The sequence below is a fragment of the Coregonus lavaretus genome, assembly GCF_964263955.1.
Source record: "Coregonus lavaretus genome assembly, chromosome: 14".
Lineage (NCBI taxonomy): Eukaryota > Metazoa > Chordata > Actinopteri > Salmoniformes > Salmonidae > Coregonus > Coregonus lavaretus.
The window spans coordinates 8,745,735-8,773,418 of NC_140001.1; the positions used below are offsets into that span (position 1 = coordinate 8,745,735).

The window sequence follows — 27,684 nt, forward strand, 5'->3', positions numbered from 1 at the left end:
GACAGACAGACATGAGTGAGTGACTGGCAGGCAGGCAGGCAGGCAGGCAGGCAGACAGACGGACAGAGTGACTGGCAGACAGACAGAGTGAGTGAGTGAGAGGCAGACGGACAGAGTGACAGACAGACACCCCCACTAAGCCCCTGAGGCCCTCCGGCTACCCTTTCTGTGCTGCATCTCCTGGCCTGTTGGGTCTGAGGACAAAACTGCAGAGCTGGCTGTTTTCTGTGCCCAGCAGTGGACAAAGACAGAGGAGAGCAAATGTCTCACTCTCTGTCTCCCACTTCACCAGACCTCCTTAGCTACAATGGTTTGCTTCTGTACTTGCATGTGCAGGCACACATGCACATACTTACATGCATACAGTGCATTCGGAAAGAATTCAGACCCCTTGATTAAATTATTTTTTCCCCTCATCAATCGTGGTCAAAAGTTTTGAGAATGACACAAATATTAATTTTCACTGCTGCCTCAGTTTTTATGATGGCAATTTGCATATACTCCAGAATGTTATGAAGAGTGATCAGATGAATTGCAAAGTCCCTCTTTGCCATGAAAATGAACTTAATCCCCAAAAAACATTTCCACTGCATTTCAGCCCTGCCACAAAAGGACCAGCTGACATCATGTTAGTGATTCTCTCGTTAACACAGGTGAGAGTGTTGACGAGGACAAGGATGGAGATCACTCTGTCATGCTGATTGAATTAGAATAACAGACTGGAAGCTTTAAAAGGAGGGTGGTGCTTGAAATCATTGTTCTTCCTCTGTTAACGTTTACATTTTACATTTTCGTCATTTAGCAGACGCTCTTATCCAGAGCGACTTACAAATTGGTAATTAACCATGGTTACCTGCAAGGAAACACGTGCTGTCATTATTGCTTTGCACAAAAAGGGCTTCACAGGCAAGGATATTGCTGCTAGTAAGATTGCACCCAAATCAACCATTTATCGGATCATCAAGAACCACAAGGAGAGAGGTTAAATTGTTGTGAAGAAGGCTTCAGGGCGCCCAAGAAAGTCCAGCAAGTGCCAGGACCGTCTCCTAAAGTTGATTCAGCTGCGGGATCGGGGCACCACCAGTGCAGAGCTTGCTCAGGAATGGCAGCAGGCAGGTGTGAGTGCATCTGCACGCACAGTGAGTCAAAGACTTTTGGAGGATGGCCTGGTGTCAAGAAGGGCAGCGAGGAAGCCAAGGACAGACTGATATTCTGCAAAAGGTACAGGGATTGGACTGCTGAGGACTGGGGTAAAGTCATTTTCGCTGATGAATCCCCTTTCCGATTGTTTGGTGCATCCAGAAAAAAGCTTGTCCGGAGAAGACAAGGTGAGCGCTACCATCAGTCCTGTGTCATGCCAACAGTAAAGCATCCTGAGACCATTCACAATTTTGCCTAAGAACACAGGCATGAATAAAGAATGGTACCAACATCCTCCGAGAACAAATTCTCCCAACGATCCAAGAACAGTTTGGTGACGAACAATGCCTTTTCCAGCATGATGGAGCACCTTGCCATAAAGCAACTAAGTGGCTCGGGGAACAAAACATCGAAATATTGGGTCCATGGCCAAGAAACTCCCCAGACCTTAATCCCATTGAGAACTTGTGGTCAATCCTCAAGAGGCGGGTGGACAAACAAAAACCCACAAATTCGGACAAACTCCAAGCATTGATTATGTGGCCCAGAAGTTAATTGACAGCATGCCAGGGCGAATTGCAGAGGTCTTGAAAAAGAAGGGTCAACACTGCAAATATTGACTCTTTGCATAAACTTAATGTAATTGTCAATAAAAGCCTTTGACACTTATGGAATGCATGTAATTATACTTCAGTATACCATAGTAACATCTGACAAAAATATCTAAAAACATTGAAGCAACAAACTTTGTGAAAACCAATACTTGTCATTCTCAAAACTTTTGACCACGACTGTATACACAATACCCCATAATGACAAACCAAAAACATTTTTTATCATCATAAGATAAGCTGTAGAGGAAAACCTCGAGACTTCCTTAGTATTTGATGTTGTCCACCAGCTATTGTTTACAAATATACACAGACCGCCACCCCTTGTCTTACCGGAGTCAGCCGTTCTATCCTGCCGATGTAGCGTGTAGCCCACTAGCTGTATGTTGTCCATGTCGTCGTTCAGCCACGACTCGGTGAAACATAAGATATTACAGTTTTTTTTATGTCCCGTTGGTAGGATAAGCGTAATCGTAGGTCATCTCATTTATTTTCCAATGATTGAAGATTGGCTAATAGGATTGATGGAAGAGGCAGTTTACTCGCTCGCTGTCGGATCCTTACGAGGCACCCCGACCTACGTCCACGATATCTCCGTCTCTTTCTCCTGCGAATGACGGGGATTTGGGCCTTGTCAGGTGTCTGTAGGATATCCTTCGCGGCCGCCTCGTTGAAGAAAAATCTTCGTCCAATACGAGGTGAGTAATCGCTGTCCTGATATCCAGAAGTGCTTTTTGGTTATAAGAGACGATGGCAGAAACATTATGTACAGAATAAATGACAAATAATGTGAAAAAACACACATAATAGTTAGTTAGTTAAATTAGTTATAGGGCTGTAAAACAGATCAGGGTTGGGTTATAAAAAAATATCAGAAACTTTGAACATCCCACGGAGCACCATTAAATCCATTATTTAAAAAATTGAAAGAATATGGCACCACAACAAACCTGCCAGGAGAGGGTCGCCCACCAAAAGTCACGGACCAGGCAAGGAGGACATTAATCAGAGAGGCAACAAAGAAACCAAAGATAACCCTGAAGGAGCTGCAAAGCTTCACAGCGGAGATTGGAGTATCTGTCCATAGGACCACTTTAAGCCGTACACTCCACAGAGCTGGGCTTTATGGAAGAGTGGCCAGAAAAAAGCCATTGCTTCAATAAAAAAATAAGCAAACACGTTTGGTGTTCGCCAAAAAGCATGTGGGAGACTCCCCAAACATATGGAAGAAGGTACTCTGGTCAGATGAGACTAAAATTTAGCTTTTTGGCCATCAAGGAAAACGCTATGTCTGGCGCAAACCCAACACCTCTCATCACCCCGAGAACACCATTCCCACAGTGAAGCATGGTGGTGGCAGCATCATGCTGTGGGGATGTTTTTCATCGGCAGGGACTGGGAAGCTGGTCAGAATTGAAGGAATGATGGATGGCGCTAAATACAGGGAAATTCTTGAGGGAAACCTGTTTCAGTCTTCCAGAGATTTGAGACTGGGACGGAGGTTCTCCTTCCAGCAGGACAATGACCCTAAGCATACTGCTAAAGCAAAACTCGAGTGGTTTAAGGGGAAACATTATTTAAATGTCTTGAAATGGCCTAGTCAAAGCCCAGACCTCAATCCAATTGAGAATCTGTGGTATGACTGAAAGATTGCTGTACACCAGCGGAACCCATCCAACTTGAAGGAGCTGGAGCAGTTTTACCTTGAAGAATGGGCAAAAATCCTAGTGGCTAGATCTGCCAAGCTTATAGAGACATACCCCAAGAGACTTGCAGCTGTAATTGCTGCAAAAGGTGGCTCTACAAAGTATTGACTTTGGGGGGGTGAATAGTTATGCACGCTCAGGTTTTCTGTTTTTTTGTCTTATTTCTTGTTTGTTTCACAAAAAAAATTATTTTGCATCTTCAAAGTGGTAGGCATGTTGTGTAAATCAAATGATACTAACCCCCCAAAAATCCATTTTAATTCCAGGTTGTACGGCAACAAAATAGGAAAAATGCCAAGGGGGGTGAATACTGTCTCAAGTGTGTGCCTTTCCAAATCATGTCCAATCAATTGAATTTACCACAGGTGGACTCCAATCAAGTTGTAGAAACATCTCAAGGATGATCAATGGAAACAGGATGCACCTGAGCTCAATTTTGAGTCTCATAGCAAAGGGTCTGAATACTTAATAAGGTATTTCTTTTTTTATTTGTAATAAATTTGCAAACATTTCAAAAAACCTGTTTTCAATTTGTCATTTTATTTTATTTTTTTATTTAACCTTTATTTAACCAGGTAAGCCAGTTGAGAACAAGTTCTCATTTACAACTGCGACCTGGCCAAGATAAAGCAAAGCAGTGCGATAAAAACAACAACACAGAGTTACATATGGGGTAAAAAAACATTACGTCAAAAAATACAACAGAAAATATATATACAGTGTGTGCAAATGTAGCAAGTTATGGAGGTAAGGCAATAAATAGGCTATAGTGCAAAATAATTACAATTAGTATTAACACTGGAATGATAGATGTGCAAGAGATGATGTGCAAATAGAGATACTGGGGTGCAAAAGAGCAAAATAAATAACAATATAGGGATGAGGTAGTTGGGTGGGCTAATTTCAGATGGGCTGTGTACAGGTGCAGTGATCGGTAAGGTGCTCCGACAACTGATGCTTAAAGTTATTGAGGGAGATAAGAGTCTCCAGCTTCAGAGATATTTGCAATTCGTTCCAGTCATTGGCAGCAGAGAACTGGAAGGAATGGCGGCCAAAGGAGGTGTTGGCTTTGGGGATGACCAGTGAGATATACCTGCTGGAGCGCAGACTACGGGTGGGTGCTGCTATGGTGACCAATGAGCTAAGATAAGGCGGGGATTTGCCTAGCAGTGATTTATAGATGGCCTGGAGCCAGTGGGTTTGACGACGAACATGTAGTGAGGACCAGCGAACAAGAGCGTACAGGTCACAGTGGTGGGTAGTGTATGGGGCTTTGAAGACAAAACGGATGGCACTGTGATAGACTACATCCAATTTGCTAAGTAGAGTGTTGGAGGCTATTTTGTAAATGACATCGCCGAAGTCAAGGATCGGTAGGATAGTCAGTTTTACGAGGGCATGTTTGGCAGCATGAGTGAAGGAGGCTTTGTTGCGAAATAGGAAGCCGATTCTAGATTTAACTTTGGATTGGAGATTCTTAATGTGAGTCTGGAAGGAGAGTTTACAGTCTAACCAGACACCTAGGTATTTGTAGTTGTCTACATACTCTAGGTCAGACCCGTCGAGAGTAGTGATTCTAGTCGGGTGGGCGGGTGCCAGCAGCGTTCGATTGAAGAGCATGCATTTAGTTTTACTAGTGTTTAAGAGCAGTTGGAGGCTACTGAAGGAGTGTTGTATGGCATTAAAGCTCGTTTGGAGGTTTGTTAACACAGTGTCCAATGAAGGGCCAGATGTATACAAAATGATGAGGTATGAGGTATTATGTGTATTGTTTTTTTTTTTAATCCATTTTTGAATAAGGCTGTAACGTAACAAAATGTGGATAAAGGGAAGGGGTCTGAATACTTTCCGAATGCACTGTATGTACACACACACACACACACACACACACACACACACACACACACACACACACAGTAACTGACACTCACAGAGAAAGTAACAGATATGCACACACACAGATTTGATGGGGAGGGGGTTGGGGGAGGCTCTATTATGGCTGTGGCCTAAAACAAGCTCTCGGCCTAGCCCCAGTCTCTAAGGAGGACCACAAGACCGAAGGCTCAATGTTAGACAGTAACAGGAAACACTACTCTCTTTCACTTTCTCACCTCTTTATACATTTCTCAGTAGCAGGGGCTTCTCGAGTGTTTCGGTGAAACTGCGGTTGTACTTCCAAGAGCAGGGCCAAAGGTCAGACTGATTGACATTGTCATTCTCCTGATGTTACACCTTCAGTGGAATGGCTTACAGACCAGAGTGGCTGTCATATTTTTAGCTGCATAGGCTAGCTATTATTATCATTAAATTGCAAGATACTTGACACAGAAGTCCGAATAGAATATTGTCTGTTTGTGTTGCCTATGCAGCCTGTTGGCATCTCTTTCCTATTGGCTGCTCTGTTTCCTAGAAACCTGTCATTTCTCAGTTTAATCATAGCTCTGCTGTCCCCACATCCTTGCTGATGTCATATCTAGCTAGATCTGGTTCATATGGCATTATCACCGTTCTAGCCGCTGGTCTCCTTAGAGACTGCTTACAACAGAGAACAGCACTCTCTCTTTCCTGTGACACATCTGAGGATTTCAGTTCCACTGCAGGGTTGTTTGATAAACCTGCTTCACCATAAAGATGCAGAGTCAACCTGGGTGTAAAGTCAAATTAGCAAGCATATAGCCTAGGCCATGGATCATCAACTAGATTCAGCCACGGGCCAATTTTTTTTCTTGAGCGGCTGGTCGGGGGGACCGGAACATAATTACAAATAATTTGTAGATTGCAAATTGACCGCAAGAAGCCCAAACCGATATATTTGACTCAAACATAATCATTTAAAATTGTGTATACAATCACGTGTCTCTGTTATGAGTGGGAATACTTGGGAACAGATTGCCAAAATGTTAATCACTTGGCGCTGAGTTCCTGGTGATTTTACAGTCTTATGTCCAACAATGAAAATTCAACCCACATTTTTTAAACTCAAATAATTCTCAGAAAACGTGGGGGGGGGGGCAATAAAACCACCCGTGGGCCACCAGTTGGGGAACCCTGGCCTATGGTAGACCATAGACCCTGGCCCTAACCCTGGCCCTAACCCTGGCCCTAACCCTGGCCTATGGTAGACCATAGACCCTGGACCTAACCCTGGCCCTAACCCTGGCCTATGGTAGACCATAGACCCTGGACCTAACCCTGGCCCTAACCCTGGCCTATGGTAGACCATAGACCCTGGACCTAACCCTGGCCTATGGTAGACCATAGACCCTGGCCCTAACCCTGGCCCTAACCCTGGCCCTAACCCTGGCCCTAACCCTGGCCCTAACCCTGGCCTATGGTAGACCATAGACCCTGGACCTAACCCTGGCCCTAACCCTGGCCCTAACCCTGGCCCTAACCCTGGTCTATGGTCTACCATAGACCCTGGACCTAACCCTGGCCCTAACCCTGGTCTATGGTCTACCATAGACCCTGGACCTAACCCTGGACCTAACCCTGGCCCTAACCCTGGCCCTAACCCTGGACCTAACCCTGGCCCTAACCCTGGCCTATGGTAGACCATAGACCCTGGACCTAACCCTGGCCCTAACCCTGGCCCTAACCCTGGCCCTAACCCTGGCCCTAACCCTGGCCTATGGTAGACCATAGACCCTGGCCCTAACCCTGGCCCTAACCCTGGCCCTAACCCTGGTCTATGGTAGACCATAGACCCTGGACCTAACCCTGGCCTATGGTAGACCATAGACCCTGGACCTAACCCTGGCCCTAACCCTGGCCCTAACCCTGGCCCTAACCCTGGACCTAACCCTGGCCCTAACCCTGGCCTATGGTAGACCATAGACCCTGGACCTAACCCTGGCCCTAACCCTGGCCCTAACCCTGGCCCTAACCCTGGTCTATGCTCCTATATGTGTGGATGTGGAACAGGGACCATTATAAACTAATTCTGAATAGCCTTATGATTTTGTCAACCGAATATGATGACGACGACAACCCCAGGGTCAGCGGAATGTTGGCGCAAAGCATGCTGGGAGTCCTGCCCAGGGTGGACAGTGTCAGCCGTGAATGTTTGTATTTGTTTTGCCACACATCTGTGGCTTATATTGTCCATTTTCTCCAACCATATTATCAAATGTTATGCGTGTGTGTGACTGAAGCTGAAACACGGTTGTGAATGGCTGACTAAGATTGAAAGTGACCAGTGAGAAGTGAAATGGAATCTGAGGGTGTCACAAGCAGACCTCTGTAAATTCCCTCTGTGGTGCACTCAGCATCATGTTGAGCTTTAAAGGGGCCATCTGCAGTTCAAACAACAGCAAGCGGCCACCCCGCCACTGTTTTGGTAAACAGCTGATCTCTGACGTGAGATGAGATGTCTTTGGGCGCTGAATGAGTAGCATGTGACTCCAGCTCTACATGTGCTGTCGGCTGTTGTCACCCAGTGATTTTTGCTTCACATCAAACTCTCGTGTTGTGTTGCATCTCTTACGGGCTACGCCCTGTTCTATTTGCTTTTCACTCGTGGCTTCAGAGGCTCAGGGCATACCTTATCAAGTACACTAAAATGCTCTAAACAAGCTCGAAAAGGGACAAACAATTTGGATGCGTTGTGTATACAGTCGAGGAGATGGCGTCCGGCATTTCGAAGCAGACGGCTAACCAAATATGGCATTTGTCCAACATTTCGTTTTCAAGTGCTCACAGGCTACCAATGGTGTCACCCTCCCAAAGCGTCCCTGTCACAAACTCCTAATACATCAGCCACATGTAGCCTGTCTAATGCCATGTCCTGTTTCTATTAAAGGTTGGAGTTTTTCTTTTCGCTAGACCCTCTCTACCTTTATTTGCCAATCTGTTCCACTTGTTTGACAGGCTCGGTTTAGTTGACATAGCCTAGCTATGGAGTGTGTACTGAACCTCTGGCACATGTGTTTGTCAGTACACAGGCGCTGGGGTGTATCATATTTGTGTAGGCCTAATTTATGATAGCTGTTGTGTTTGTGTGTGTGTGTGTGTGTGTGTGTGTGTGTGTGTGTGTGTGTGTGTGTGTGTGTGTGTGTGTGTGTGTGTGTGTGTGTGTGTGTGTGTGTCCCTACCCGCCTGCCCAGTGGAGTGCTGTCTGTCTGTAGTGAGTCAGTGCAGTGCCAGTGGGTGGTGCAGCAAACTGGAGAGAGACCTGGTATTAATCTAAACAGAGAATGAGATTCCTTCCTTCCATAACCACGTTTCCATCCACAGGTTTTTGCGAGTAAAGTCATACAGTATACAGTGCATTCGGAAAGTATTCAGACCCTTTCACTTTTTCCACATTTTGTTACGTTACAGCCTTATTCTGAAATGGATTAAATAGTTTTTTCCCCTTCATCAATCTACACACACTAACCCATAATGACAAAGCAAAAACAGGTTTTTAGAAATATTTGCAAAAAAATACTAAAATATTACATTTACATAAGTATTCAGACCCTTTACTCAGTACTTTGTTAAAGCACCTTTGGCAGCGATTACAGCCTCGAGTCTTCTTGGGTATGACGCTACAAGCTTGGCACACCTGTATTTGGGGAGTTTTTCCCATTCTTCTCTGCAGATCCTCTCAAGCTCTGTCAGGTTGGATGGGGAGCGTCGCTGTACAGCTATTTTCAGATCTCTCCAGAGGTGTTCGATTGGGTTCAAGTCTGTGTTCTGGCTGGGCCGGTCAAGGACATTCAGAGACTTGTCCCCAAGCCACTCCTTCGTTGTCTTGGCTGTGTGCTTAGGGTTGTTGTCCTGTTGGAAGGTGAACCTTCGTCCCAGTCTGAGGACCTGAGCGGTCTGGAGTAGGTTTTCATCAAGGATCACTTTCCCTCGATCCTGACTAGTCTCCCAGTCCCTGCCGCTGAAAAACATCCCCACAGCATGATGCTGCTACCACCATGCGTCACCGTAGGTATGGTATTGGCCAGGTGATGAGTGGTGCCTGGTTTCCTCCAGACGTGATGCTTGACATTCAGGTCAAAGAGTTCAATCTTGATTTCATCAGACCAGATAATCTTGTTTCTCATGGTCAGAGTCCTTTTAGGTGCCTTTTGGCAAACTCCAAGCGGGCTGTCATGTGCCTTTTATTGAGGAGTGGCTTCCGTCTGGCCACTCTACCATAAAGGCCTGATTGGTGGAGTGCTGCAGAGATGGCTGTCATTCTGGAAGGTTCTCCAATCTCCACAGAAGAACTCTGGAGCTCTGTCAGTGACCATCGGGTTCTTGGTCACCTCCCTGACCATGGCCCTCATCCCCCGATTGCTCAATTTGGCCGGGCGGCCAGCTCTAGGAAGAGTCTTGGTGGTTCCAAACTTCTTCCATTTGAATGATGGAGGCCACTGTGTTCTTGGGGACCTTCAATGCTGCAGACATTTTTTGGTACCCTTCCCCAGATCTGTGCCTTGACACAATCCTGTCTTGGAGCTCTACGGACAATTCCTTCAACCTCATGGCTTGGTCAACTGTGGGACCTTGTATAGACAGGTGTATGCCTTTCCAAATCATGTCCAATCAATTGAATTTACCACAGGTGGACTCCAATCAAGTTGTAGAAACATCTCAAGGATGATCAATGGAAACAGGATGCACCTGAGCTCAATTTCGAGTCTCATTGCAAAGAGTCTGAATACTTATGTAAATAAGGTATGTGTTTGTTTTTTTAATACATCTGCAAAAATTTCCAAAAACCTGTGTTCGCTTTGTCATTATGGGGTATTGTGTGTAGATTGAGGGGAAAAAATAATTTTATCCATTTTAGAATAAGGCTGTAACATAACAAAATGTGGAAAAAGTGAAGGGGTCTGAATACTTCCTGAATGCACTGTATAAAAATGGAAATGGGAAGTTTTGGTACTCTATGCTGACAGATAATTTGTTAGTTCGACATGGTGGGATCTTTTTTTGTCGGTAAAATCAATAATGCAAGAAATGTCAGTGGAAATGTTGATATAACCATCATATCTCTCCCGAGTGGCGCAGTGGTATAAGGCACTGCATCGCAGTGCTAGCTGTGCCACTAGAGATCCTGGTTCGAATCCAGGCTAGAGATCCTGGTTCGAATCATAGCCGGCCGCGACCGGGAGACCCATGGGGCGGCGCACAATTGGCCCAGTGTCGTCCATGGTAGGGGAGGGAATGGCCGGCAGGGATGTAGCTCGGTTGGTAGAGCATGGCGTTTGCAACGCCAGGGTTGTAGGTTTGATTCCCACGGGGGGCCAGTATGAAAAAAATTAAAATAATAATGAATGCACTCACTTAACTGTAAGTCGCTCTGGATAAAATGTAAATGTATATCGAAGTAAATTTGGAGCACGCGATGACATGTTGTGTGGTCCTCCCACTATGTCTTGTGGGGAAAGCATGCAGTGGATTAGGCAACAGATGAAATAAGTTATGATGAACTTCACAGGGTGGTGAAAGGGCAAGGTGATGAGCTTGATGCTCCTTTCCAATAAATAACGAGGGTCTTATTCTGGTGACATGATGATCGATGCTTGACTGCCGTTTGACAAATACAAATATTCTCGCTCTTATCCATAATAATCTCATCATGTAGACTAGCCAAACCGCACTCTATCTGCCAGCTGTTGGCTAGAGTGCACGTGCCAAGACCAGAGTAGGCACATTTGCTATTTAATGCAACAGTTTGACAAAACTATCGGTAGAGTTGAAAATGCGATGGAAACACATTGAACATTCAAATTTTTATTCGGTACACGAAAACGCAGTGATTTTTATCACAAGTCAGTTTGGTGAAAACACCACTGGTGGGAAAATGTGCATATTTTCTTTATGCAGATTTTAGAATATTCGCATGAAAATCGGTCGCCATTTGGATGGAAATCTAGCTACTGAGTCATATACTGATATTTTCTCCCTAAAGCTGTTGGGATGAACAATGGCTCCATGTGATTCATTCATACTAAGACTCATGAGGACAGGAAACGAGGGGAAAGGAATCTTTTGATGTGCCCAACCTGTCTGGGATAAACAGGGGTTGTGTTCCTAATAGCACCCTATTCCCTAAGTAGTGCACTCCTTTTGAGCAGGGCCCATAGGCCTCTGGTCAAACGTAGTGCACTAAATAGGTAATATGGTAACCATGCACATTCCTCCGCTCACACACTGTCACATAGGGTCACACTCATCCGCCTCAGCCCTCTGGAATCCACCCGTCTTTTTCCTCTCCCCCGCTCTCCTTTCTCCCCCGTCTTATACTGTCTCGCTCATATCCTTTCCATTTGCTGCAACTCACCCCGTCAGCCAGCATGTGGAACAGCTCACACATGACACACAACAGCAGAGCTATCATCAGCATACGATGAGCACCTTCCTTCTGCCCATTTCTCCTGAAAAAACAGTGAGGAGATTCATTTTCAAAGGTGACCTTTGCCCTGTCATCCCATGGGCTGTTGATGACTGGCCTCCCCTCATCCCTCTGAGCTGTGCTGGGCTGGAGACTGTGAGTGTGTTCCCTGAGGAGCAGCCTTCCTCTCTGGGTCTCTCCATTCTGAACTGGGCCTGGCCTGGAGGGAAGGAGTCCTGGAGCTCAGCCCAGAGAGTTCCACTGAGGGATACTCCAGGGAAAGAGCCAAGCTGGATTTTCAACAGCAAAGACTCATACACACAGGAACACATACTTTAGACACTCTGACACTGAGAAATACAGACACACACACACACACACACACACACAGCCTGCATGTCCCATCAGTTGTGAGTTTCCCACTAGTTCCTCCACCATCTGGATCCCCTCTCCATCTAGTTTTGGAGTTCTTGTCAGAGAGCGCTGTAGAGTGAAAGAAAAGCATCAAAACAGCGATAGATCAACTGAATGCAACCTGATATGTGTACTCCCCAACCCAACGCAAACTAACCCTCCTCACCACAAACACTCAGTCAAATGTTCAAGTAAAGCAGAAGCAAACTGTATCTTGAAACGTCTCTTAATGCGGCACAAACACACTAGTATGACGTGGTGTTTTAAAGGGAGTTGCATCGAAGCGGATGGTGGTGTTTGAGGTGGTGTGTTACTGGAACAGAGTGGTGTTTGGGGTGGTGTTACTGGAACAGAGTGGTGTTTGAGGTGGTGTGTTACTGGAACAGAGTGGTGTTTGGGGTGGTGTGTTACTGGAACAGAGTGGTGTTTGGGGTGGTGTGTTACTGGAACAGAGTGGTGTTTGAGGTGGTGTGTTACTGGAACAGAGTGGTGTTTGGGGTGGTGTGTTACTGGAACAGAGTGGTGTTTGAGGTGGTGTGTTACTGGAACAGAGTGGTGTTTGAGGTGGTGTGTTACTGGAACAGAGTGGTGTTTGAGGTGGTGTGTTACTGGAACAGAGTGGTGTTTGGGGTGGTGTGTTACTGGAACAGAGTGGTGTTTGAGGTGGTGTGTTACTGGAACAGAGTGGTGTTTGAGGTGGTGTGTTACTGGAACAGAGTGGTGTTTGGGGTGGTGTGTTACTGGAACAGAGTGGTGTTTGAGGTGGTGTGTTACTGGAACAGAGTGGTGTTTGAGGTGGTGTGTTACTGGAACAGAGTGGTGTTTGAGGTGGTGTGTTACTGGAACAGAGTGGTGTTTGAGGTGGTGTGTTACTGGAACAGAGTGGTGTTTGAGGTGGTGTGTTACTGGAACAGAGTGGTGTTTGAGGTGGTGTGTTACTGGAACAGAGTGGTGTTTGAGGTGGTGTGTTACTGGAACAGAGTGGTGTTTGAGGTGGTGTGTTACTGGAACAGAGTGGTGTTTGAGGTGGTGTGTTACTGGAACAGAGTGGTGTTTGGGGTGGTGTGTTACTGGAACAGAGTGGTGTTTGAGGTGGTGTGTTACTGGAACAGAGTGGTGTTTGAGGTGGTGTGTTACTGGAACAGAGTGGTGTTTGAGGTGGTGTGTTACTGGAACAGAGTGGTGTTTGAGGTGGTGTGTTACTGGAACAGAGTGGTGTTTGAGGTGGTGTGTTACTGGAACAGAGTGGTGTTTGAGGTGGTGTGTTACTGGAACAGAGTGGTGTTTGAGGTGGTGTGTTACTGGAACAGAGTGGTGTTTGGGGTGGTGTTACTGGAACAGAGTGGTGTTTGGGGTGGTGTGTTACTGGAACAGAGTGGTGTTTGGGGTGGTGTGTTACTGGAACAGAGTGGTGTTTGAGGTGGTGTGTTACTGGAACAGAGTGGTGTTTGAGGTGGTGTGTTACTGGAACAGAGTGGTGTTTGGGGTGGTGTGTTACTGGAACAGAGTGGTGTTTGAGGTGGTGTGTTACTGGAACAGAGTGGTGTTTGGGGTGGTGTTACTGGAACAGAGTGGTGTTTGGGGTGGTGTGTTACTGGAACAGAGTGGTGTTTGAGGTGGTGTGTTACTGGAACAGAGTGGTGTTTGAGGTGGTGTGTTACTGGAACAGAGTGGTGTTTGGGGTGGTGTGTTACTGGAACAGAGTGGTGTTTGGGGTGGTGTTACTGGAACAGAGTGGTGTTTGAGGTGGTGTGTTACTGGAACAGAGTGGTGTTTGGGGTGGTGTGTTACTGGAACAGAGTGGTGTTTGAGGTGGTGTGTTACTGGAACAGAGTGGTGTTTGAGGTGGTGTGTTACTGGAACAGAGTGGTGTTTGAGGTGGTGTGTTACTGGAACAGAGTGGTGTTTGGGGTGGTGTGTTACTGGAACAGAGTGGTGTTTGGGGTGGTGTTACTGGAACAGAGTGGTGTTTGAGGTGGTGTGTTACTGGAACAGAGTGGTGTTTGGGGTGGTGTTACTGGAACAGAGTGGTGTTTGGGGTGGTGTGTTACTGGAACAGAGTGGTGTTTGAGGTGGTGTGTTACTGGAACAGAGTGGTGTTTGAGGTGGTGTGTTACTGGAACAGAGTGGTGTTTGAGGTGGTGTGTTACTGGAACAGAGTGGTGTTTGAGGTGGTGTGTTACTGGAACAGAGTGGTGTTTGAGGTGGTGTGTTACTGGAACAGAGTGGTGTTTGAGGTGGTGTGTTACTGGAACAGAGTGGTGTTTGGGGTGGTGTGTTACTGGAACAGAGTGGTGTTTGAGGTGGTGTGTTACTGGAACAGAGTGGTGTTTGGGGTGGTGTGTTACTGGAACAGAGTGGTGTTTGAGGTGGTGTGTTACTGGAACAGAGTGGTGTTTGAGGTGGTGTGTTACTGGAACAGAGTGGTGTTTGAGGGGTCTAGGACACAACATGCTGTAACAATGTCTGCTTGATTTCTGACTCTGTTTCTCTCTCTGTGTGTGTGTGTGTGCGTTTGTGTGTGTGTACACGTGTGTGTGTGTGTGTGTGTGTGTGTCTCCTCCAGGGCTCCAGTCCTAAACTGACAGCCCGTTGCTCAGACATCCTGGAGATCCGCCGCTGCAACTGTCTGGAGATGCCTGACAACACCAACACATTTGTTCTAAAGGTGAGGAAGAGGAGAGACCCCTGTTATTGCCTCATTTCTTGTCCTTTTCTCCACATCACCTTTTCTCTCTCACACACACACACACACACACACACACACCCTCTGCCAGACCTGCCTCAGTTTCTGTCTGTTCCAGTTCTTGAGTGTGTGTTTGTCACGTCTTTCTGTGTGCGTGTACAATCTCCTTTACCGGCAGTATTATCTCCTCCCCAGGTTAATCACTATCCAGGTAGTCTCATATTTGAGACTGACAATGACCAACAGGTCAGCTCCTGGACAACAGAACTTAAAGAATGGATAAAAAACAGGTGAGAGACGTGCCACATCTAACCTAAATGTTACCACTGTTTAAAATGCTACTCTCCTCCCCATCTACTGTCAGTCTTTTTCTTCATCTAGCTTTATTCCGTGTGCGTGTGCGTGCGGAGCGGTGTCAGGTGCAGCCCCGTGAAAGAGGAAGCGTGGGGGAGGTGTGAATCTCAGTGGGGGGATTTCAGGACCTTTCTGCAGAAGTCTGGATTCTCCATCTCACTTCCCCTCCCCAGACTCTGGTTCTCAGGCCAACACGTTTTCAGCTCTGCAGCACACATGTCCCAAGGCCACACACACACACACACACACACACACACACACACACACACACACACACACACACACACACACACACACACACATTTGAGTCTCATGCAGTACTGACATCTAGTAGTTAGCATACTGCTATAGGATACCACATTTGTCTTCAAAATAGATACCCTATAAAATGGCTGACGTGTTCTGGGAATGATGAGCTATTGGAGACATTGACACGGCTATAATTTCCTGTTTTGGAGGATAAAATCGTGCACCAACCCATGGCATGGCCACACTTTCAACATGTCTGTTATCATGCTGTTCCAAATCTAGCAGTTACAGGACACAAGATTATACTCAAGATTGTATGAGTGTGCACATTCATTAGTTTGCGCATGTGTGCAGCTATTTTTCGTGTGATTTCGAGATATACAGTGTCTATAGAAAGTCTACACCCCCCCTTGGATTTCTTCAGTTTATTGTGTTACAAAGTGGGATTAACAATCTACACAAAATTTTCTGTCAAAGTGGAAGAAAAATTCTAACATCTTTTAAAGATTAATGAAAAAGTATACCTTGATTAGATAAGTATTCACCCCCCTGAGTCAATGCATGTTAGAAACACCTTTGGCAGTGATTACAGCTGTGAGTCTTCTTGGGTAAGTCTCATAAGAGCTTTGCACACCTGGATTGTGCAATATTTACCCATTGTTATTAAAACAATTTTTCAAGCTCTGTCAAGGTGTTGGGGTCATGGTTAGACAGCAATTTTCATGTCTTGCCATAGATTTTCAAGCAGATTTAAGTCAAAACTGTAACTTACCTGCTCAGGAACATTCACTGTCTTCTTGGTAAGCAACTCCAGTGTAGATTTGGCTTTGTGTTTTAGGTTATTGTCCTGCTGAAAGGTGAATTCCTCTCCCAGTGTCTGGTGTAAAGCAGACTGAAGCAGGTTTTCCTCTAGGATTTTGCCAAAACTCCCGTCTTTGCTGATGTCAACCATACCCATACAATGATGCGGCCACCACCATGCTTGAAAATAATGAGGCAGTTACTCAGTGAAGTGTTGTGCATCCAAACATAAGGCTTAGCATTTAGGCCAAAAAGTATATTCCTTTGCTATATATTTTTTCCCCAGTATTACTTTAGTGCCTGCATACAAGATGCATGTTTTAAATAAAATAAAAAAATACTGGTTTGGAATTCTTTTGTTTATTTTATTATTTTCACTCTGTAATTTTGGTATTTATTGTGGAGTCACTACAATGTTGTTGATCCATCCTCAGTTTTCTCCCATCACAGCCATTGTAGCTGTTGTAAAATCACCAATGGCCTCATGGTGACATCCGTAAGCAGTTTCCTTCCTGTCCTGCAGCTCAGTTCAGAAGGACGACTGTATCTTTGCATTGTCTGGGTGGTTTAATACATCATTCACAGCATAATTATTAACTTGACCATGCTTAAAGATATATTCAATGTCTGATTTGTTATTGTTACCCATCTACCAATCACTGCCCTTCTTTATGAGGCTTTCGAAAAGCTCCCTGGTGTTTGTACTAGAATCTGTACTTGAAATTCAGTTCTTGACTAATGGAACCTTACAGATGATGTATGTATGGGGGACAAAGGAATGGGTAGTCTGCTGGCCCCCCTACCTCTGCGGAAGCACAGTTCCCGCTCAGCCCAGTCAAAACTGTTCGCTGCTCTGGCACCCCAATGGTGGAACAAGCTCCCTCACGACGCCAGGACAGCGGAGTCACTCACCACCTTCCGGAGACACTTGAAACCCCACCTTTTTAAGGAATACCTGGGATAGGATAAAGTAATCCTTCTACCCCCCCCCTTACCCCACCCCCCCCCCCCCCAAAAAAATATAAAAATACATATTGTAAAGTGGTTATCCCACTGGCTATAAGGTGAATGCACCAATTTGTAAGTGGCTCTGGATAAGAGCGTCTGCTAAATGACGTAAATGTAGGTGTTCTAAAATCACGTCAACCCTTATTATTTCACACAACGTGAGTCCATATAACTTATTATGTGATTTGTTAAGCAAAATGTTAATTCTGAACTAATTTAGGCTTGTATTTTAGTTATTTAATTTGTATTAATTTGTAAAACATTTAGTATTTGGTGTAGATCAATGACAAATTACTATTAAATCTATTTCAATCCGACTTTGTAACACAACATTTTTTGAAAAAAGTTCAAGGGGGTGTAGACTTTCTATAGGCACTGTATATACACTGAACAAAAATATAAACGCAATGTAAAGTGTTGGTCCCATGTTTCACAAGCTGAAAAAAAAGATCCCAGAAAATTTCCATAGGCACAAAAAGCTTATTTCTCTCAAATTGTGTGCACAAATTTGTTTACATCCCTGCTAGTGAGCATTTCTCCTTTGCCAAGACAATCCATCTACATGACAGGTGTGGCATATCATGAAGTTGATTAAACAGCATGATCATTACACAGGTGCACCTTGTGCCAGAGACAATAAAAGGCCACTCTAAAATTTGCAGTTTTGTCACAACAGATGTCTCAAGTTTTGACTGCAGGAATGTTCAACAGAGCTGTTGCCAGAGAATGTAATGTTAATTTCTCTACCATAAGCCGCCTCCAACGTCATTTTAGAGAATTTAGCAGTACGTCCAACCGGCCTCACAACCGCAGACCACGTGTAACCACACCAGCACACTGATCTCCACTTCCGGCTTCTTCATCTGCAGGATCGTCTGAGACCAGCCACCCAGACTGTGGGTTTGCACAACCGAAGAATTTCTGCACAAACTGTCAAAAACCATCTCATAGAAGCTCGTCTGCGTGCTCGTCGTCTTCACCAGGGTCTTGACCTGACTGCAGATCGGCGTCGTAACTGACTTCAGTGGGCAAATGCACACCTTCGATGGCCACTGGCACACTGGAGAAGTGTACTCTTCACGGATTAATCCTGGTTTCAACTGTACCGGGCAGATGGCAGACAGCGTGTATAGCATCGTGTGGGCGAGCGGTTTGCTGATGTCAACGTTGTGAACGGAGTGCCCCATGGTGGGGTTATGGTATGGGCAGGCATAAGCTACTGACAACCAACACAATTGCATTTTATCGATGGCAATTTGAATGCACAGAGATACCGTGACGAGATCCTGAGGCCCATTGTCGTGCCAGTCATCCGCCGCCATCACCTCATGTTTCAGCATGATAAGACTGAAACTGGTGGTTTTATATCCATGACCCTAAAGGTATCTGTGACAAACAGATGCATATTTGTATTCCCAGTCATGTGAAATCCATAGATTAGGGCCTAATGAATTTATTTCAATTGACTGATTTTCCTTATTAAAATATTTTAAATTATTGCATGTTGCGTTTATATTTTTGTTCAGTGTATATTTATATGCACCACGGCCAGTTTATTAGGTACACCCATCTAGTACCAGGTCAGACCCCACTTTGCCTCCAGAACAACCTGAATTCTTTGAGGCATGGAAACGTTGCTCAATTAGTATCAAGGGACCTAACGTGTGCCAGGAAAACTTTCTCCACACCATTACACCACCTCCACCAGCCTGTACCGTTGACACCAGGCAGGATGGGGCCATGGACTCATGCTGCTTATCCCAAATCCTGACTCTGCCATTCGCATGACGCAACAGGATCCGGGATTCTTTGGACCAGGCAATGTTTTTCCACTCCTTAATTGTTCAGTGTTGGTGATTGCGTGCCCACTGGAGCGGCTTCTTCTTCTTTTTAGCTGATAAGAGTGGAACCCGGTGTGATCGTCTGTGCATTCTGAGATGCCGTTCTGCACTCCACTGTTGTACTGCGCTGTTATTATGGCACGCCTGTTAACTTGCACGATTCTTGCCATTCTCCTTCGACCTCATCAACTAGCTGTTTTTGCCCACAGGACTGCCGCTGACTGGATGCTTTTTGTTTGTCGCACCATTCTCGGTAAACCCTAGACACTATTGTGTATGAAAGGAGGCCAGCCGTTTCTGAGATACTGGAACCGGCGTGCCTGGCACCGACGATCATACCACGCTCAAAGTCACTTAGGTCACTCGTTTTGCCCATTCTAACATTCAATCGAACAGTAACTGAATGCCTCGATGCCTGTCTGCTTGCATTTTCGTGAACGGGTGGTGTATCTAATAAACTAGCCACTTAGAGGACTCAATGTTAATACGTATGAGAAGGGAACTCCATCTCTCTCTCTCTGTGTCTCTGTCTGTCTCTCTGTCTTACTCACTCACACTCACAGAGAGAGGAGAAGGCTTGTCTTCCTGTTATTCGAAGTTCTCAGAACTGTAGTCAGCATTTTAAGCAGGATTTGATCTGTCTTCCTTCTCAACCTGGCTACCAAAGTGTACGTGTGTGTGTGTGTGTGTGTGTGTGTGTGTGTGTGTGTGTGTGTGTGTGTGTGTGTGTGTGTGTGTGTGTGCGTGCTTGCTTGTGTGTGGTGTTGCTTGGGGTGCGGGATTCATGTACAATAACATTTGGCGTTCTCAAGACTTAACAAGACACGCTTCCTGACCGAGCCCCAACGCTTTTGTGTGCCTCCATCCTGCTGCTTCCTGTAGACTCGATGGCCCCAGTCCTCCCACTTCCTTTCTCCCCTCTGTGGTTCACACAATTAAATAAACCCATTTGTGTATTATTGTAATATTATACTAGTGTGATCTAAATAGGTTGGATTTTTATATTTGACTTCCTTGTGAATAATGCAGAATCATTAAAGAGCAGTTCACACATAGAGGTTGGAGTTGTCTAATCAAGTCAGTTGATGGCAGTGTCATTCCTAGGAGACTGGGCTAACGTTTCAGCCCACTGTGGATTGGCTGCTGCTAGCTAAAGGTACTGTTTGTCCACAGGTCTGGAAGCGGAGATTTGGAACGCCTAACCTACCCTATGGACAATGCTGCGACGGCCAACCGGAGAGGGAGCTCCGAGTCAGGGAGTCAGGGTGGGTGTCAGGGTCAGGAAGGGGCGGACCTTCTTTCCCATGCGTGTCGTTTCACAACAAGGAAGTGTGTGAATATCTCAGGATTCTATTGTATCTTGATGTTTGAAATTATGCTGTAGTGGTTACGATTGTCTCAGTTGCTTAGAATCAGAGCATGGTGCTTGTAACAGTTTGAGGAGTTGTGGGTGTGATTCCTGCATGGGTGAACATAGCGGTAATGAGCTAATTGTGGATCAAAATGTCTGCTAAATGACCATGTTATTACATTCTATTCTTACGCCTTGCTTGTCGTCCCCCCCCCCCCCTCTAGGCTCTGCAACCTTTGCCCTCTCGGAGCAGGTGTACCATAAGACTGACCACTTCCTGTGTTTGTACCCCTGGTTCCACGGCCCCATCTCGCGGGTCAAGGCGGCCCACCTGGTCCAGAACTCGGGCCTGGAGGGCCACGGAGTCTTCCTGGTGAGGCAGAGTGAGACCCGCCGCGGAGACTACGTCCTCACCTTCAACTACCAGGGCAAGGCCAAGGTGGGGCAGAGACACACACAGACAGGTTCTAGAATAATACCTTTTTAGTTTTTGATATAATGTTCTCTATAAAGATGTCTGAATAGAAGCACCATCATCTTGGTCATTGTTGTTAGTGTCCATGTAGTGATCCTTGTAAAATTGAAAGAAGACTTATTCTCTCTCTCGGTCTCCCTCTCTGCAGCACCTGCGTCTGTCTCTAACAGAGTGTGGTCAGTGTAGGGTGCAGCACCTGCGTTTCCCCTCCGTCATGGACATGCTCAGTCACTTCCGCCTCTACCCCATACCCCTGGAGTGTGTCGCCGCCTGCGACGTCACCCTGTCCAGCTTCGTGGTGGCCAACTCCTCCACACAAGGTGAGTCTTCGTTACTGACCCCTGACCTCCACTACACACACACACACACACACACACATACATACATACATACATACATACATACATATAACAGAGATGTTGATGACTAGCTAAATACTTTTTAACTTGGGGCTACTGCTAGTTTCAAGTTTTATTAGTTGTTAGTGGTGCGTGGGTCAGCTGCTTGTTCACCCGCACCACCCGCAATTACTAATAACCCATCCGCAATTACTAATAAAATAATATAATAATAATATGCCATTTAGCAGACGCTTTTATCCAAAGCGACTTACAGTCATGCGTGCATATTTTTTTTTGTGTATGGGTGGTCCCGGGGATCGAATCCACTACCTTGGCGTTACAAGCGCCGTGCTCTACCAGCTGAGCTACAGAGGACAATAACCCATCCGCAACTGCTCGATTATATGTGATAAAGTCCAAATTTGAGGCTTTTTTAGATAGGCCTGTTTCTGCTTATTTGTGACATTTTGGTAGACTATTTGTTAGTCAACTTGTCTATAATTAGATACATGCAGCTTCTCTTCTGTCATTACTTGTTGCCCTAGGAGACTAAATAAACCCAGAATAATGTCATGCATAACAAATAGACTACCAAAATGTTGGAAATTATAATCAGAAACATGGTTCATGAAATGTCCAACTTATTAACATCAGAAAACATTCATATTCTGGCCATCTCTGAAACACACGTAGATAATTCCTTTTGATGCAGTAGTAGCTATACATGGTTATAGCATGTACAGGAAAGATAGGAATGCAAATGGAGGTGTTGCTATATACACCACATGACCAAAAGTATGTGGACACCTGCTTGGCGAACATGTCATTCCAAAATCATGGGCATTAATATGGAGTTGGTCCCCCCTTTGCTGCTATAACAGCCTCCACTCTTCTGAAAAGGCTTTACACTAGATGTTAGAACATTGCTGCAGGGACTTGCTTCCATTCAGCCACAAGCATTAGTGAGGTCGGGCACTGATGTTGGGCGATTAGGCCTGGCTCGCAGTCGGCGTTTCAATTCATTCCAAAGGTGTTCAATGGGGTTGAGGTCAGGGCTCTGTGCAGGCCAGTCAATTTCTTCCACACCGATCTCGACAAACCATTTCTGTATGGACCTCGCTTTGTGCATTGTCATGCAAAACAGGAAAGGGCCTTCCCCAAACTGTTGCCACAATAGCAACACCCACCCGTAGTATGCTCTACAGCAGGTATATCTCACTGGTCATCCCCAAAGCCAACGCCTTCCAGTTCTCTGCTGCCAATGACTGGAACGAACTGCAAAAATCTCTGAAGCTGGAGACTCTTATCTCCCTCACTAACTTTAAGCATCAGTTGTCAGAGCAGCTTACTGATCACTGCACCTGTACACAGCCCATCTGTAATTAGCCCACCCATACCCATTTATTTTGCTCATTTGCACCCCAGTATCTCTATTTGCACATCATCTCTAACATCATCTATCATTCCAGTGTTAATACTAAATAGTAATTATTTTGCACTATGGCCTATTTATTGCTTTACCTCCATATATTACTACATTTGCACACACTGTATATAGATTTTCAATTGTGTTATTGACTGTACGTTTTGTTTACCCCATATGTAACTCTGTGTTGTTGTTTTTATCACACTGCTTTGCTTTATCTTGGCCAGGTCGCAGTTGTAAATGAGAACTTGTTCTCAACTGGCTTACCTGGTTAAATAAAGGTGAAAAAAACTAAAAAGTTGGAAGCACAGAATCGTCATTGTATGTGTAGTGTTAAGATTTCCCTTCACTGGAACTAAGGGGCCTAGTACGTACCATTTAAAACAGCCCCAGACCATTATTCCTCCTCCACCAAACTTTACAGTTGGCACTATGCATTGGGGCAGGTAGCCTTCTCCTGGCATCCACCAAACCTACATTCGTCCGTCGGACTGCCAGAGGGTGACGCGTGATTCATCACTCCAGAGAACGCATTTCCACTACTCCAGAGTCCAATGGCTGCGAGCTTTACACCACTCCAGTCGACGCTTGGCATTGCGCGTGGTGATCTTAAGCTTGTGTGCAGCTGCTCGGCCATGGAAACCCATTTCATGAAGCTCTCGACGAACAGTTATTGTGCTGACGTTGCTTCCAGAGGCAGTTTGGAACTCGGTAGTGAGTGTTGCAACCGAGGACAAACTATTTTTACACGCTACGCGCTTCAGCACTCTGCAGTCCCGTTCTGTGAGCTTGTGTGGCCTACCACTTCGCGGTTGAGCCGTTGTTGCTCCTAGACGTCTCCGCTTCACAATAACAGCACTTACAGTTGATCGGGGCAGCTCTAGTAGGGCAGAAATGTGAGAAACTGACTTGTTGGAAAGGTGGCATCCTATGACAGAGCCACGTTGAAAGTCACTGAGCTCTTCAGTAAGGCCATTCTACTGGCAATGTTTGTTTATGGAGATTGCATGGCTGTGTGCTTGATTTTATACACCTGTCAGCAACAGGTTTGGCTGAAATAGCCGAATCCACTAATTTGAAGGGGTGTCCACATACTTTTGTGTATATATAGTGTATCTAAATCAGGCAAAAAAAACTATCCTACACCCCGTCAAAAAATAGTTCTGTTGTCTTTGACTGTAGCCTACAGCATTTTCTGTATTAGCGGGTTAGGGTCGGGTGCGGTCCTCAGATTTTCACATATAGTCGGGCGGTTGCGGACAGGTTATTGGTAATTGCGGGAGCGTGAACAAACAGTTGACCTGTGTGTGCGTGTGTGTGAGTGCATGTGTGCTAAGGTGCGGAGAGTCAGTGAAGGTGGTCAGTCCAGTTCAAGTGTTCAGCAGTCTGATGGCTTGTAGAAAGAAACTGTCTCTGAGCCTGTTGTTATGCTCCAATAACGTGTGCCCTCTTGACAAGAGTGGTGGTGTTGGTGGTCCATGTCAAGTCCTCGGAGCATGTTCCCTCCTCTGCTTCCGGAAGTCGACAATCAGCTCCTTTTGTTTTGCTGACGTTGAGGGAGAGGTTGTTGTCATGGCACCACAATGCCATTTGACTTACCTCCTCCCTATAGGCTGACTCCTCGTTGGTTATCAGACCTACAGCCGTGGTGTTGACATGCAAACTGATGGAGTTGGTGTCGCGTTATGGTGATGTGCTAACACTTTACATAAAGATATTCACATTTTGCACACACAAAAACGTATTTGAAAAATAGACTGTATTTTACTTTAATTGTTATTAATACAGCTACAACTATGGGAATATACAGGATATGGGAATCGGCACAAAAAGGATGTTACAAGTCAAAGCCTTTATTTATGTCAGCATAAATACTCTAATGTCATTGTGTCCCCTCGCCCTCTTTCAGGTCAGATTTCAGCAGCTGTCCTGGTTCCCTTCTCCCTGCACCGCTGGAGCTCCGAGCCCAGCCTGGCCCACAGCCCGCTCCCCTCAGCAGCCCCCTCCCCAGACCCCCTGCCCCAACCCAGGCACCCTCTCCCACGCACTGCGCCCTTCCCAGACCTTCCCACCTCGGGTCCCTTGCGTCGGAGCGAGTCGGTGGGCCGCAGACCCCTGCTGCGTCACCCCAACCCCCACCCACCCCTCCTCACTCAACGGGACTCCGACTACGAACTGGAGCCAGACAGAGGCCGCAAGAGGGCCATCGACAACCAGTACATGTTCCTCTAACTGGAGCCAGACAGTGGCCGCAAGCGGGCCATCGACAACCAGTACATGTTCCTCTAACTGGAGCCAGACAGTGGCCGCAAGAGGCCATCGACAACCAGTACATGTTCCTCTAACTGGAGCCAGACAGTGGCCGTAAGCGGGCCATCGACAACCAGTACATGTTCCTCTAACTGGCAGACTCCTGGTCACAGCCGACCCAGTGGTGGCTCTGAGACTCCAAGCGAGCGCAGGACGGACTCATGAGTGAACGTGTATGCCAGAATGGAGGTCTGTCTCGTGGGGTGGGTGTCAGAGTTCCGACCCGAGTGTCCATTATGAATGTATTTTTAGGAAAGTGTCTGTTCTATGATTATTCTCATTTTATGAAGCGGCTGTTGTGGTTGTTCTAAGGGATGTTGCTACATGGGAGTGGCGCTGGTGTGGAAGGTCTTCCCTCACTCCCTCTCCCTCCCCCTTCTATAGGGGTGAAGCATTAGGCAACACTCCCTCCCCTCCACACACAAACACACTCCATTTTATAGTGTATTGTAATGTTCTTTGATACCCTGTGTATTAGTGTATTTCAAATGCACACATTGTATACACAGTGTACTTTTAAAACACTGTGTATTTTAGTATGCAGACTATTTTTGTAGAAAAGATGAAGGTGTTGAAAAAGAAATAAAAAAAAAGCTTAACTGTGATGACCCTAGGGCTGTTACGGTGACACATATTACCGCCACACCGGCGGTCACGAGTCATGACCAGTCAAATTCCATGTGACCGTTTAGTCACGGTAACTAGGCTTCTCCAAAACTGCGCTCTGGTGCTGCTGCTGGTCATTAGTAGCCTACCAAACTTGCTAACTGCCTGGTCTCAGCTCTCTATTGTTCCTCTAATCACTCTGACATCAATGCAAATGTAATCGAAAATCAAATCAAACACTTCTTGAGAACCCATGAACTCATGTTGTGCAACATTTTTATAGGCTATGCAATTGCGTGAGAAAACAGTGTTTTGATGGTCTGTATTAAAAAGAGGAGGATCCCATCAGCTTTCTATAGGCTAGGCCTACTATATTTATTTCTCAACTTTCCTAATATTAAGCACATTGCTTCTCTTTAAAACAGGAGTATAGCCTACCTGGCTGGCATGAAAATGAACCACGGGAAAAGTGTCCTCCATTCTATATTTAAGTGTATTTTTTTCCCCTGCCCCTGTTTCGAGACAGGTACATGATAATGGTCCATTGTAAATCAAAACTAATTTCACACATTTATTATATGTAAAGACCAGATTAAATTAAGAATAGTCTGAATAGCCTATCACTTGTGAATGATGCCCAGGGAGTGCAGTGAGGCAAGAAACAGCGCATCCCTTTTAGACTTTTTGTAATCATAGTCGCACATGTCATGTAGCCTAGCCCGGCCTATATGTTTTAATAAGGTTTGTATCACAACTATACTGGCCTTAAAATTAAGCACATTATTCCGCTTTACATACATCAAAAGTAACATTGAAAAATAGTCATCAATATATATATAAACACACAGAATCCCAAACACCAAACATAATGTTCCTACATCTGAGTGTTGTGTAGTGTGATTTTTGTAAATTTCACCATAAAAAATGCACCTTCATAATAAAGCATTACATGCATAATGGCATTTGCAGACTTATGTAAGATGGCCTACTATTCGTAATGTGATGAGTAGATTGGATAGTCATAACTTACGCTAATAATATAACTCAATCACTGTTCGCAAAAAAGACTGTTCAATGCATGCATGGCTGAGCGCTTAGCGTAGGCCTGGGCTATATCAGATACGTTTCTTTCTTTGCATGGGGAAAAATGTGGCCTTTTTATAAACACATTTCATGTAATTCTACTACACTTTATATATAGCTGGAGACATTAGCAGAATATTTTTTTAATAGGACAAATTAAAGAGTAGCCTACTCAGCTGACAGTGACAAAAATATCAATTAAAAACGACATTGTCCATATAATAGGCCTACAAGGGGAGACACAAATATATTATGATGTCCATCTATACTGGAGGGGGAAATTATCGTTTTTGGACAAACTTTTAACCTCTTAAGGATCGGACCCTTTTTTTCCAATTGTCACCTAAAATGACATACCCAAATCTAACTGCCTGTAGATCAGGACCTGAAGCAAGGATATGCACATTCTTGATACCATTTGAAAGTAAACACTTTGAAGTTTGTGGAAATGTGAAATTAATATAGGAGAATATAACACATTAGATCTGGTAAAAGATAAAACAAAAACATACATATATTTTTTTCATCATTGACATGCAAGAGAAAGGCCACAGTATAATATTGCAGTTTAGGCGCAATTTAGATTTAGCAGTGTGTGTGCAAAGTTTCAGATTGATCCTGTGAAGCATTGCAATACTGGACTATTTTGTATCAAGTCTGCCCAAATGTGCCGAATTGGTCAATTGATACATTTTCAAGTACATAACTATAGAGAATATGCAAAAATGATATGGTAATACAAAATGTCAGTTTACAAACTCCCAGGAATGTCCTACATGATGGATCATTAGCTTATACACTAACTTTCACACATCTAGGTGGGTGTGGAGCCAGAGACAACGGGTTCAAACTGTAGAACCCAGTTCCTACATTGAAATATAAAAATAGATTTTATCAAACAAAACTATGCTACATTTTATCTCTGGGACCCTTAGGATGACAAATCAGAGCAAGATTACTGAATG

The 27,684-nt window shown here is 45.1% G+C and overlaps 1 protein-coding gene across 1 annotated transcript in view; it reads left to right on the plus strand.

The window, feature by feature from the left end:
• Window positions 1-25,990, plus strand: part of sh2b3 (SH2B adaptor protein 3) — a 67,862-nt gene extending 41,872 nt beyond the window's left edge. Inside the window, exons 3-8 of the mRNA XM_084176963.1 lie at window positions 14,755-14,856; window positions 15,070-15,164; window positions 20,301-20,392; window positions 20,703-20,917; window positions 21,102-21,273; window positions 24,630-25,990. Of these exons, the coding sequence (XP_084033089.1) occupies window positions 14,755-14,856; window positions 15,070-15,164; window positions 20,301-20,392; window positions 20,703-20,917; window positions 21,102-21,273; window positions 24,630-24,952 (999 nt within the window). The 3' untranslated portion in view covers window positions 24,953-25,990. The remainder of the gene's footprint in view (window positions 1-14,754; window positions 14,857-15,069; window positions 15,165-20,300; window positions 20,393-20,702; window positions 20,918-21,101; window positions 21,274-24,629) is intronic.
• The last annotated feature ends 1,694 nt before the right edge of the window (window positions 25,991-27,684 follow it).